At 58.5% G+C, this 14,147-nt stretch overlaps 1 protein-coding gene across 1 annotated transcript; it reads right to left on the bottom strand.

The window, feature by feature from the left end:
* Positions 1–5,342: 5,342 nt before the first annotated feature.
* On the bottom strand, positions 5,343–12,266 carry SBK2 (SH3 domain binding kinase family member 2). The gene is made up of 4 exons (XM_082677120.1): positions 12,168–12,266; positions 11,094–11,354; positions 8,816–9,018; positions 5,343–7,346 (listed from the first exon to the last, which is right to left on the bottom strand). The coding sequence occupies exons 2-4, from the start codon at positions 11,314–11,316 to the stop codon at positions 6,756–6,758; spliced, it is 1,017 nt and encodes a 338-aa protein (XP_082533246.1). The 5' UTR covers positions 11,317–11,354; positions 12,168–12,266; the 3' UTR covers positions 5,343–6,755.
* Between the last annotated feature and the right edge of the window lie 1,881 nt (positions 12,267–14,147).

Genomic DNA, 14,147 nt, shown 5'->3' with positions numbered 1-14,147 from the left:
GTTTCAGAAAGGGCATTGAGGCTCAGAGAGGGCAAGCCCCTTGCCTCAGTCCACAGAGAAGAGCTGCGGGGACTCAGAATAACAATGCAAATTCCTCGGCGTCAGACTTGGCCTGGGGTTCCAGGTTAGGCTTCCACGATGGGCCCCCGCTGAATGTCCTTAGGTGGGCCTCCTCCTCTCTCAGCCTCAGCTTGTAAACTGGGGGCTGTCTTGGAAGACCCCCCAAGTTGTATTCTGGCTGCTGCAGCTTCAGGCAGGGAACCATTCCCTCCTCCCCACCTCTCCCCAGACTGGAGCCTGGCTCAGAGGTCCTGGAAGGTCATGGAGCTGCTGCCCCCGCAGTCCTGCAAAGGCCAGCAGGGTCCAGTTACTTGCTGGGGGCGGGGAAGGATATTGTCCGAGGGTCTTGATAGATGAACTGTCTGCCCCTGCCAACAGATGAAGAAGCACACTGAGAGTCCTGTTCCCCGGGTCTCATTAAGCCCTAAGACTTAAATAACTGCTGACTAGTAACCTGGGGAGGGCCTCTGCTAGTCGGGACTCCAAGTGTGGCACCCCAACTTGGAAGCAAGAGGTCCCCTTTTTTGTTCCCAGGTGGGAGCAGGTGCACCCCTACTCCAGGTCACCCCAGAGGGCCCCACTGGGGATTCAGGCTCCTGGCGCCCCTCTGCAAGCCAGGGTTGGGGGAGCTACTGGGCACTCGGGCCCGAGGTCCCTCCACCCTCTGCCACCTCCTGCCAGCCCTAAAGAAGCGGGTGCTTAATTATCCGGTCACTCTATCCCTGCTTGGCCAGGCAGCTAAGCCCAAACATCTGGCCTCGGGGCCCATGGCCAGGATAGGAGGCCAGCCCCCACCTACTGCTGGCCCTGACCCTGGACACCTCCCACAGGACATCTGAACCTGATCCTGTGCCTGCCAGCTTGCAACAAGCCCAAAACAGTAGCTTCAGAGGCCTAGCAATCTTGATGCAGAGAAAACATTTGACAAAATTAACACCCATTCACGGTTTACAAACAGGCACACACACGCACTCTTCGCAAAGTAGGAGCAGAGGGAACATCCTTAATCAGACAAAGCGTGGAAAGGAAGGCACAGATCTGTCATTTCCCACAGGCGATACGACTGACCACATAGAAAACCACAAAGAATCAAGCGGACAAGTGTTTAGCATTAATGAGAGTTTAGCTGGGACGTGGGATCAATACTCTAAAATCCTGTTCTCACAATTCCTTGCACCTCAAAGTGCGACCCATGGACCAGAAGTGTCGGCCACCCCTGGGAGCTGGTTAGAAAAGCAGAATTTCGGGTGCCACCCAGACCCACCGGATCAGAATCTGCGTTTTAACAAGGTCAGGGGTTAGGGGTGCAGGGTGGGGTGGTGGTGATGCGTGGGTGCTGCCCAAGTCGTTTGCATGTCTGTACTTGAGCTGAACGAATGCAGAGAACAGTGTCTCTAAGGCCCTACAAGGCTGGCGCCCTTCTGGGTCCCAGGTAAACGCTTTCCTGCAAGGAGGGTGTGGGCTGGTTGCAGCCCCACAGCTTTAACGTTCTGCGGCCATGAGTCGATCTGATGCGCATTGTGATTTTTTCGATTTTTGGGGTTTTTTAGGCCACACTGTGGCATGTGGGACCTAGTACCCTAACCAGGGATCAAACCTGGGCCCCCTGCATTGGGACCACTGGACCACCAGGGAAGGCCTGTGCATCATGATTTTTGATTTTGTGTTTGCAATGGATGATTCTGTGTTTTGAGGTCAATGAGACAAGGAAGCATTCTCTGGGCGCTGGGAGCGGGGAGTCATGCAAAGCCCCACATCCCCTATAGGTTCTGGTGGCCAGACCCCTGGCTATCCAGCTTCAGGCAGGCTCCACGACCCCCTACCCCTTGAGGGTCTGCCAGTGATTATCCTGGTGCCCAGGGAACATGACATTCAGTAGCAAAGGGGGGGGCTGGGGAGGGAAAAAGCTTTTTTTTTTTTTTTTTTTTTTGCCGTACGCGAGCCTCTCGCTGTTGTGGCCTCTCCCGTTGCGGAGCACAGGCTCCGGACGCGCAGGCTCAGCGGCCATGGCTCACGGGCCCAGCCGCTCCGCGGCACGTGGGATCTTCCCGGACCGGGGCACGAACCCGCGTCCCCTGCATCGGCAGGCGGACTCTCAACCACTGCGCCACCAGGGAAGCCCAAAAGCTTTTATTTAAAAACAAGAAACCCTACGTTTTCTCTTTTAAAATATTTATCTAGTTATTTATCTAGTTGGCTGCGCCGGGTCTTAGTCACGGCACGCGGGATCTTCATTGCAGCATGTGGACTCTTGGTTGTGGCATGCGGGATCTAGTTCCCTGACCAGGGATCCAACCCGGGCCCCCTGCATTGGGAGCACGGAGTCTTAGCCACTGGACCACCAGGGAAGTCCCACGTTTTCATTTTGTACTGGACACCCACACATTTTGTAACTGGTCCTGCTTGTATACTTGGGGTTCCCCAGCTGGGGTGTAGCCAGAGCTTCCTTGGTGATCACGGGCCCAGGTACACTTTGTGGGGTCGGGGGTGAGTGGGGAGTCAAGACCAAAGGCTTTGGAATCAGATTCAGCCACCTTTTGACTTTAGGGTCTTTGGAAAGTAGGGGCCTCGACAGTCTCGTCTGTAAAATGGAGAGAGACGTGAACGGGTCCTGTGTGAAGAGTGGGTCCTGAATTCAGCACTATTAGAAAAAGGACAGGATTTTTCCTTTTTCATTTTCTTTTTAATGTGAACTCAGAGGCTCAGAGAAGGAAAGGAAACTAATCAAGGTCACAGCATGAGAACCTTGGAAATGCTTGTTTTGGTTTTTTTAAGTAGCTTCATTGAGATGAAATTTACATGCCAATTTCACCCTTCTAAAAATTTTATTGAAATATAGTTGATTTACAGTGTGTTAATTTCAGGTGTACAACAAAGTGATTCAGTTATACATACATCTATTCTTTCTTAGAGTATATATTATATATATATATATATATCCTTTTTTGATTCTTTTCCATTATAGGTTGTTACAAGATACTGAGTATAGTTCACTGTGCTATACAGTAGGACCTTGTTGGTTATCTATTTTATATATAGTGGTGTGTATATTTTAACCCCAAACTCCTAATTTATCCCTCCCTCCCCCTTTCCCCTTTGGTAATCGTAAGTTTGTTTTCTAAGTCTGAGTGTATTTCTGTTTCGTAAATAAGTTCATTTTATCATGTTTTTAGATTCCATGTATGTGATATCATATGATATTTGTTTTTCTCTGACTTCGCTTAGTATGATAATCTCTAGGTCCATCCAAAGTTCACCCTTTTTACATGTACAATTCAATGACTTTTAATGCACTCAGAGAATTGTGCAACATTTAGCACAATCTAATTTTAGAGCTTTTCCACCACTATCGCCACCCCTAAAAAGCAAGCCTGTACCCATGAGCAGTCAGTCACTCCCCATTTCCCCTGGCAATCACTAATCTTTCTTCCTCTGTGGATACACAGAATCCTACAGTAGGTCATCTTCTGTGACTGGCTCTGGGTTTTTGAGGTTCATCCATGATGTAGCATGTGTCAGTGCTTCCTCCCTTTTTATGGTTCAGTAATACTCCACTGGATAGATAGACCACATTTCTTTTTTTTTTCTGCACCACGCGACTTATGAAATCTTAGCTCCCCAACTAGGGATTGACCCTGGGCCCTCAGCAGTGAAAGCGTGGAGTCCTAACCACTGGACCACCAGGGAATTCCCTAGACCACATTTCTTTTATCCCTTTGTTAGTGGCTTGACATTTGGGTTGTTCCCACTCTCGCTATTGTGAGCAATGTTGCCGTGAACATTTGTGTGGAGGCATGTTTTTATTTCTCATGGGCATTTACCTAGGAGCAGAATTGCCGGGCCATATCGTAGCTCCATGGTTAATTAACATTTTGAGGAACTGCCAGGCGGTCTTCCAAAACAACTGCCCCATCTTTTACATTCTACCAGCCCCATAGGAGGGCTCCAACTTCTCCACCTCCTTGCCAGCACATGTTACTGTCTGCCTTTCCACTACGGCCCTTGCCTGGGTCCAAAAGCTTTTCGACCTTCCTTTCATGTAGGTGTCCCAACTCGCATCTCCTCCAAGGGAGGGGTGGCCACCTCAGCAACACACACCCACATACTCACACTCATCCTTACTCTGTCACACTCACATCCACACTCACACACGTGTGCTCAGGCCCCCAGTCCCCTCAAGACCCCTCCCCCAGGTCCTGACGGCCACAGGACACTCCTACAGTTTAAGAGCATAGAGCTTGGGACTCCCCTGGCGGTCCAGCTGTTAAGACTCTGCACTTCCAATGCAGGGGGCGCAGGTTCGACCTCTGGTCGGGGAATGAAGATCGAGCATGGACCTTGGACAGTTGAAGAGCTGGCCTGGATTTGAATCCTCCCTCTGCCCAACGTTCTGTGTGACCTCAGGCAGGCACCTCGGCTGCTCTGGACCACCTGTGTCCACCCCTGAAGGGGGGAGGATCTAAGGGACCCCTTCCAGCGAGTTCAGGACGTGCCACCTGCTGGGAGCTGCTTGAGGGGTAAGCGGCTTCACTCGAGTAAAGTATTACGATTAGTATTATGTGTCTTGTCATTAAGTAACGCTAAATTAGCACCACCTCATCCACTCCTGTCTCTTCCTCCAGCCCTCCTGCGGGGGCCCATCGCTGGGTCATTATCACCTCCCGGTGTATCCCCAGCTGATGCCACCAATTAGCACCCTCTGTGCACTTCCCCCCCAGACCCTACTTCTCTCCACTCCCCCGCCCCTCAGCCCCACCCCACCCCCCAGCCACCTCCAACTTTTTTGGGACACATTCTTGGCCTAATTGCTTGGGTTATTTCAGATTCACGGGTGAGGTGGCAGGAGGTCCCGCTCGTGCTCCCCCTACTGCACCCACCATCTTATTCTCCCCCTACTCCAGGAAGCTCACCTGGATTGCCCGGGACAGGGGCCCATGTCCCCAGGTCTCTGGACTGAACTTAGATTGAAAGGATCCTTGGGGTCACTCCACACAGGCTGCCTCCACCACACCCCTCCCCTCCAGGCAACACCTTGGTGGCCACAGCAGGGGCCCTGGGGGGTGCAGGGCCAGGGAGAGGATGACATATGATCCAGCCCTGAGTTGTAGCCATTCTCTAGGCGGGCGGCCAAGGAGGGCACAGAGAGGAAGAGAGAGTGTTTGCAAACAGGGCGGCTGCCAAGAAGGGGCCAGGGTGACGGGTGGCGGGGCGGGTGGGTGTGAAGGAGAGGAGGGCCCAGCTGGTAACTGGCAGCCGCGCCTGTGACTTGTCTTCCCCCTGCTACACACACACACACACACACACACACACACACCACATGCAGGCCCAAGGCCTCACAGACACGCAAGCATCTCACTGCACACAGTGAGATGCACGCAGACTCTATTTTCTCCCCTCACCCAGGCAGTCACACGATTACATGAGCACACGGGGGCTCAGACGCTTGTAGACACACAAAGCCCACGCACTCATGTCATCTGCATTCAAACCCTCATGTCTCTCTCTCTCCCACACACACAAACACACACCATTGTTTACACACACACGTGGGCTCAGACACTCATGGACACACAAATACCCAGAAATACACGCTCAAGTTCCTACCCACCTGAGAACAGCTGGACACTTTCCAGCTCTGGCGGCTAATCCCTCTCCTTCTCACACATATGTGTGCAGGGTAGGTGCAAACAGTGCTGACACACTCCCAGGGACACCACAAACGCACACGCGGAGCCAGCACCTCACAGGAGCGCCCGGTGGGACCACTGTCTGCCATTCTTTCTGCCTCTGTCTGTCTCTCCGTTTCTCTCTGTCTCTGTCTCTCCTCCACAACATGCCCTCCAGGGCACACAGGCACGCACACGCCGGCCTTCTCTTTCCCACACTGCCAGACCGACAGCGTCACGGGGACCTAAGTGCCAGATGCACTTTATTTGCAGAGAGCGGTTGGGGTGACAGAGAGACAAAGCACATTATCGAGAGGGCGTGGGCCCAGCATGTGGGGAGGAAGAGGGAGTTAGGCAGGGAGCGGAACCCAGCAAAACAGAAAAGACAAGGGCAGGAAGACAGGCATACACGGAGGGAGGCCGTGCAAAACCAGGGGGTCCGTTTACTGAATAAGCATCTGTGGACCACCTACACGGGGCAGGATGACCCCTTCTACGTGGCATCCGTCAGAGAGCAGGACAGGCTGAGATCCTGGGCCCCCGGGAGCCCGCATTCCAGCCGGGCACACAGAATAACCACTACGAATAGATAAATTGTCCGGCTGGAAGGGAGTGAGTGTCACAGAGGAAAGGGGAGCGGAGCAAGAGTAGGGGGCTGGGAGTGCAGGCTGTAGTGTCCTGCGGTGGTGAGGGGCGGCCTGGCTGAGACAGCTTGGCAGGAGGTGCGGGAAAGCACCCAGAGCACCGCAGGCAAAGGGAGCAGCGGGTGCCAAGGCCCGGGGAAGATGGGGCAGGTGTGGACAGACACGGGGTGCTCTCGGAGACCCCCTTCCCCCGGACCAAGGCAGCAGACAGATGCCCCGACGTGGGAATTAAGGACAGAAAGGGGAAAATCATGAGACAGAGACCAACAGACAGCAGAGCAGCCAGCCGCCACCCATGAATGCGGAGGAGACCTCAGGATGGGGGCTGGGGTTGCCTTCCGGAGCCTCCCCAGGCCGGGCTGGGCCCGGGCTGCCCCCGTGCTTCTCACTCTGGGTCCCCCTTCTCCCCCTGGGGCACCTCCTCGGCCTCCCCCTCCCGCTGCCTCCAGGGCCGCCCCAGGTAGTCCCGGATGGAGCTCACGGGGCTTCTCCTTCGGGGGTGAGGGTCCAGCAGCCCCCACAGGAGAGCGTCTGCCACGGGCGTCAGGCCAAGCCAGGGCTGAGGACGGGCCTGGGGCTGGCCTGAGGCCTGCCAGATGACGTAGTCCTCATAGAAGGGGTCGGCCTCCACCAGGGGCTGGTCCCAGGGGAAGTAGCCAGTGAGAAGGCAGAAGAGCAGGACGCCCAGTGCCCAAGCGTCCAGGGCGGGCTGGATGGGCAGGCCCTCGGGGAGGGGCGGGGGGCCACAGAGCTCTGGGGCCGTGTAGGGTATGGGCGGCCCCACCAGGCGCAGCAGGGTCCCGCGGGGCCGCGTGTGGCCGAAGTCGGTCAGCTTGACCCACCGGCAGGCTGGGTCGCACACCAGCACGTTCTCCGGCTTGAGGTCCCGGTACACCAGGCCGCGGGAGTGGATGTGCTCCAGGGCTGAGGCCAGCTGGGCCGCACAGCGCTGGGCTGCTGGCTGCAGGAGGCCCACCTGTGGGTGACAGGTGTCAGGGTCCACCACCCTGCCTGCCAGCCAGAAGGGAACGGGGCCATAGCGCTTGTCCTCGGCCCCGGGGACCAGGCCCAGGGGATGGAGGGCCCCAAAGAGGGTGGCTCTGGTGAGGCCTGGTATGAGCCCCGTGAGGCCTGGTGTGAGCCCCGTGAGGCCTGGTGTGAGCCCCATGGGCCCTGGTGTGAGCCCCATGGGCCCTGGTGTGAGCCCCGTGGGCCCTCGTGTGAGCCCCATGGGTCCTGGCGTGAGCCCCGTGAGGCCTGGTGTGAGCCCTGGTGTGAGCCCCGTGGGCCCTGGTGTGAGCCCCGTGAGGCCTGGCGTGAGCCCCGTGGGGCCTGGCGTGAGCCCCGTGAGGCCTGGTGTGAGCCCCGTGGGCCCTGGTGTGAGCCCCGTGGGGCCTGGTGTGAGCCCCGTGGCCCTGGTGTGAGCCCCGTGGGCCCTGGTGTGAGCCCCGTGAGGCCTGGTGTTAGCCCCGTGGGTCCTGGTGTGAGCCCCGTGAGGCCTGGTGTGAGCCCCGTGGCCCCGGTGTGAGCCCCGTGGGCCCTGGTGTGAGCCCCGTGGGGCCTGGTGTGAGCCCCGTGGCCCTGGTGTGAGCCCCGTGGGCCCTGGTGTGAGCCCCGTGAGGCCTGGTGTGAGCCCCGTGGGCCTGGTGTGAGCCCCGTGGGCCCTGGTGTGAGCCCCGTGAGGCCTGGTGTGAGCCCCGTGGGCCCTGGTGTGAGCCCCATGAGGCCTGGTGTGAACCCCGTGGGCCCTGGTGTGAGCCCCATGAGGCATGGTGTGAGCCCCACGGTGCCTGGTGTGAGCCCTGTGGGCCCTGGCGTGAGCCCCGTGGGCCCTCGTGTGAGCCCCGTGGGCCCTGGCGTGAGCCCCGTGAGGCCTGGCGTGAGCCCAGTGGGCCCTGGTGTGAGCCCCGTGAGGCCTGGTGTGAGCCCCGTGGGCCCTGGTGTGAGCCCCGTGAGGCCTGGTGTGAGCCCTGGTGTGAGCCCCGTGGGTCCTGGTGTGAGCCCCGTGGGGGCTTGTGTGAGCTCCGTGAGGCCTGGTGTGAGCCCTGTGAGGCCTGGTGTGAGCCCCGTGAGGCCTGGTGTGAGCCCCATGGGGCCTGGTGTGAGCCCCATGGGCCCTGGTGTGAGCCCCACGGTGCCTGGTGTGAGCCCCGTGGGTCCTGGTGTGAGCCCCGTGAGGCCTGGCGTGAGCCCCGTGGGCCCTGGTGTGAGCCCCGTGGGCCCTGGTGTGAGCCCTGTGGGCCCTGGTGAACCCCAGTAGGGTGCAGTGTTGGTTCCGTGGCGGCCATGAACTCCTTAGAGACCTCACAATTCCACAAGACCTGCGGGCCCAATGAGGCCTCTGCAGGGCTACCTGAGTCACCATGCAGTGAGTGTGATTCCTGAGGCCCAGGTTGGGTAGGGGCATCCACGTGGCACCCCCTGAGCCATGGGAGGCTGACCCACCTTGGGCTGGATGAAGGCGATGAGATCTCCATGCAGGACAGGCTCGGTCAGGAAGCTGTAGGAGTCGACTGACTCCACGCCAATGCCGTAGGTCGCCACGATGGCCGAGTGCGAGCCCAGGGAGAGGCCCACACAGAACTCATACAGGAAGCCTCGGAGGGTGGTGGAGGCCTTCGGGAGCTGCTTCAGGGCAAAGGTTGTGCCTGACGGAGCAGGGACAGAGGTGAGAGGTGCATGAGCCTAGGGCCAGCCCTGCTGTCCCTCAGCCTGGACTCTCTCCCATATGCCGCCCATACCCCCTCCACTGCCTGCCCCCTGCCAAGCCTGCCCTAGAACAGCGTGGCCACTGAAACAACACCAGTGGTAATGATAATAATAATAACAATGATAATAGTATTTAGTGAGTTCCTACTCTGCTGTCTTGGAGCAGGTAGAATGGTACCACGAAAACCGAACTCAGAACTTCCAATAATTTTATTGGGCCCCTCGTTCCAGCAAACCCATGCCAAAAAGCCATGTTTGAGGCAACTGGGGAAAAGATACCCTGAACTGGGTATTAGACCCCACTAAGGAATTATTGTGAATTTTGCCACACGTGGAAACAACTTCCTAGAATGTAAGCTCCCAGGAGGCAGAAACTCTGGTTTCTCCAATTTTTGTTTTTTTCTTTTCCATTACGGTCCTTAAAAAACTGAAAATAGAGTTATCATGTGATCCTGCAATCCTACTCCTGGGCATATATCTGGTAAAGACTCCATTCAGATACATGCACCCCAATGTTCATAGCTGAACTATTTACAATAGCCAAGACATGGAAGCCACCTAAATGCCCATTGACAAATGAATGGATAAACACAGGATGGAGTATTCCTCAAGCCATAAAAAAGAATGAAATCGTGCCATGTGCAGCAACGTGGATGGACCTAGAGATTGTCATACTGAGTGAGGTAAGTCAGACAGAGAAAGACAAATAGCATATGGTTTGTTCAATTTTTGAGTCACCAGCTGCCAGGGCCCAACCTTGCCCAAGAGGCTGTGTGTGATGGGGGAGGGTCACGTCCTTACCTAAAATGCTAACCATTCCCCTCCCCTCCCCAACTGGGTGCAGCAGTGCCTCTTCTGTTTATCAACAATGCTCTGAATTCCCACCATCAAGCACAACTGCCTTCAATTTTGAGGACCTGGAAGAGGCCCCCTTACAAACCCTCTCTTCCCCATTATGGCCTCCAAGTTCTGTGAGGACCCAGGTCTGCATCTTTTTGCATCTTTTTCTGTTATGGGCTGCCTTGTGTCCCTCCCCCCACCACTCCCCACTGCGAAATTCATATGTTAAAGTTCTCACCCTGCAGTATCACACAATATGACTGTATTTGGCCGCCACACGGCTTGCGGGATCTTAGTACCCCATCCAGGGATTGAACCCAGGCCCGTGGCAGTGAAAGCGCAGAATCCTAACCACTGGACCGCCAGGGAATTCCCTGGAGAGAGGGTCTTGAAAGAGGTAAAATGAGATCATTGGGGTGGTCCTTAGTCCAGTATGACTGGTGTCCTTATAAGAAGAGGAAATTTGGACACAGACATGCACACAGGGGAGACGGTGTGAGGACACAAGGAGAAGGTGGCCGTCTGCAAGCCGAGGAGAGAGGCCTCAGGAGAAACCAACCGTGCTGGCACCTTGATCTCGGACTCCCGCCTCCAGAACTGTGAGCCCCCCCTAGTCTGTGGTACTTCGTTATGACAATCATAGGAACCTAACACACCCTCTCCCCATTCGTGCTGGGAGCTCCCTGAAGGCTGGGCTGGCTCAGACTCCTCCTTGGGGGCCCAGCAGCCCCCTGGACAGGGCTGAGCCCTCCAGTCTCCTTGGAAGGGGACGACCAGATTGGGGTTGGGGTGCACAACCACCGTGTGCTGGCCTTGCTAAGTGCCTGGCAGACAGCATGGCTCTGCGTCACTGCCACGATGACCACCAAGCCGGCCACGTGTGAGGGCCATGAGAGGGGGCTCTGTCTTCCTCCCCATTGTCCCCAGCAACTAGAGCTACCAACATTTCCTCAGGGAGGGGAGGAGGCCCACAGTTCTTTCAGAGAAGGAATCATCACCCACGTTTTCAAAGGAGGAGGCTGAGGTTCGGAGAGGGTAGGGGAGTTACTAAGAACACACAGCCTGGAAGGGGCAGAGGCAGGACTTGATTGAGGTTTACAGACTCCTCAGCCTTGGCTAGCTTCTGCCTGGGCCCACACCACTGCCCCCCGCCTCTGTCCCCAGGCCTTTGTACCTTTCTGACGGTGGGTGACCAGCAGGACCCGGCCAAAGCGACCCTGGCCCAGGGGACGCACGTGCTGGTAGAGCTCATCCACCTCGGCCTGGACCAGGGTCTGGGCGCTCAGCGCCGTCATGTCCTCCAGTGCCAGGGCCGCTTCCTGGCCCTGCCGCAGCTCCTCTGCCGTGAGGCCCCCCAGGTCCTCCCCAGCACCGTTCTCCACAGCCCCCATCTCCATTTCCACCTGTTTCTCCTCTGATGGCTTCCCAGGCGTCTCTGCAAGGGCAGAAGAGAGGGTGACCAGGACTTTGGTCCTGCCAGACCAGGGGCCAGGGCAGGAGGGGCTGGGGACCTGGACTCCTGGATCTGAGGAGGAGGGTGGAAGCTGATTGTCTCAGGCCATCGTGACTCATTTTCCCTTCTTCTTAGAGGCGTCTTGGGAGTGGGGAGACCAGTCTCGGGTTGGGGTGAGGTCAAGTCTGAGGGCACAGATGTCCCACACCCCACCCCCACATCCCTGCGCCACCTGATGGCCTGAGGATGAAAGATGAACCAGATAACTCGAGACACCCCCCACCTGTTTCCAAAGCAAACAGGCTTGGGCCCTGGGGGTGGGTGAGCAGCCTCAGCCTCCCAAGAGTAAACAGGTGCTCTCTGCCCCCAGGGCCTGTGCAGGGTGGGCGGCTCACACCAGGGCCCGGGGGACGCCTGGGGCCTGGGTGGGAGCAAGCACTCGGGGATGATCACCAAGCCCTTAAGTGGTCTGGGGTCCAACTCAATAGCCCCAGCCCCTCCCCACTCAAGCCCAGGGGTCCAGGCCCCCAGGTCCTCCTCCCTCAGACCCAGGGGTCCAGACACCCAGCCGACCCCTCTGCCACGACCTTATGTAACTCACACATCTTGGGACCCCCCCCCAAGACTCTGTGTCCCTGACACTCAACCACTCCACAGTCTCAAGGTCTGTAATTAGCCCCTGATCCTCCAAAGAACCCAGGACTCTGACCACCTGCACAGCTTCACCCTCAGGCCCACCTCAGGCGGTCTGACCCTTGCCTCCTCCTGACCCGGGCTCCAACCTCCGGACCTCACCTTCTCCAAGGCTTGCCTGACCCTTCGGCTGCTCGCTGTGGTCAGTGCCCAGCACTCAGAGCCCAGGCCAGCAGAGGCCTGCCCTGCAGCAAGACCCCGCCCCCACCTAGGGGGTCGTAGCCCCGCCCCAGGCCTCGCCCCTTGAACCTCATGGGGAGAGCGACATCGTGCGTTGTCTCCCAGAACTGGCTCTGGCCAGACAGATATCCCAGGCCAGGAAGTCAGTCCTCCCTCTTCAGACCAGACCCCAGACCCTCCTCCCTCAGACCCAGGGGTCCGGGCCCCCAGCCCCTCCCCTCTCAGACCCAGGAGTCCGGGCCCCCAGCCCCTCCTCCCTCAGACCCAGGGGTCCGGGCCCCCAGCCCCTCCTCCCTCAGACCCAGGAGTCCGGGCCCCCAGCCCCTCCTCCCTCAGACCCAGGGGTCCAGCCCCCAGCCCCTCCTCCCTCAGACCCAGGAGTCCGGGCCCCCAGCCCCTCCTCCCTCAGACCCAGGGGTCCGGGCCCCCAGCCCCTCCCCTCTCAGACCCAGGAGTCCGGGCCCCCAGCCCCTCCCCTCTCAGACCCAGGAGTCCGGGCCCCCAGCCCCTCCTCCCTCAGACCCAGGAGTCCGGGCCCCCAGCCCCTCCTCCCTCAGACCCAGGGGTCTGGGCCCCCAGCCCCTCCCCCCTCAGACCCAGGAGTCCGGGCCCCCAGCCCCTCCTCCCTCAGACCCAGGGGTCCGGGCCCCCAGCCCCTCCTCCCTCAGACCCAGGGGTCCGGGCCCCCAGCCCCTCCCCTCTCAGACCCAGGAGTCCGGGCCCCCAGCCCCTCCCCTCTCAGACCCAGGAGTCCGGGCCCCCAGCCCCTCCTCCCTCAGACCCAGGAGTCCGGGCCCCCAGCCCCTCCTCCCTCAGACCCAGGGGTCTGGGCCCCCAGCCCCTCCCCCCTCAGACCCAGGAGTCCGGGCCCCCAGCCCCTCCTCCCTCAGACCCTGGGGTGTAGGCCCCCAGCCCCTCCTCCCTCAGACCCTGGGGTCCAGACCCCCAGCCCCTCCTCCCTCAGACCCAGGGGTCCAGATCCCCAGCCCCTCCTCCCTCAGACACTGGGGTCCAGACCCCCAGCCCCTCTCCCCTCAGACCCATGGGTCCGGGCCCCAGCCCCTCCCCCCTCAGATCCAGGGGTCCAGGCCCCCAGCCTCTCCCCCCTCAGATCCAGGAGTCCTGGTCCCCTGTAGAGGATGAAATCATTTCTCCAGCTTGCCCCTGCCTTGACCCCAGCCAGCTGCCCCATTAGTGCCCCACTGACAGGTCTGACACAAGTGTTTGGTAAGGGGCGTCCGGGGGAGGAGACATGGGGTCCTGTGTGGGGAAAGGATGAGACAACAAGATTCCAGAATGATGCAGTGAGAAATGACCTCAGACTCGGAGCAGAGGGGGAGCAGGTGGTGCAGCAACTGGGAAGTGAAGGCCCTGAAGGGAGGGGAAGAAGGGAGGGGAGTCCCAGTTATGAGTCTGCAGACTTCAAAGTTGGGCGGGGGGCAGGCAGGGACTCCCAGGGCTGAAGGAGGAGGCAGGGGTGGGGTCCCGGAGGGTTGCACCCACCCCCTCAGGTTTAGAGCGAGATGATCAATGTGAACTCACTTGATTCTTTTTAAATTTACTTTTTATTTCAGAATCATTTTTAGATGTGCAGGACAGCTGCTTTGAGCTCCCATGTCGCCTCACCAAGCTCTCTGCCAGGTGAGTCCCTCACCCAGCCATCGGTGCATTTGTCCAAATGTAGACAGTAACCGTCAGTCAAACGCTAGATGCTTCCCATGTCCATCAACAGCCTTTACCTGCCCCAGGGTCCAATTCAGGACACCCCGTCGTATGGAGTGAACTCACGTTTTTAAATCTAGAAAGCACGTAAGACAGATTCCCCAGAAAGAAGCAGGCCCCCGTGGCCGTGCTGGGTGCGGGGCATGCGGCATGGGATCCACGCAGCCCCTGCCTTGCAGG

Source organism: Grampus griseus (assembly GCF_964374135.1).
Source record: "Grampus griseus genome assembly, chromosome: 19".
NCBI lineage: Eukaryota > Metazoa > Chordata > Mammalia > Artiodactyla > Delphinidae > Grampus > Grampus griseus.
This window is presented reverse-complemented; position numbering and strand designations above follow the sequence as displayed.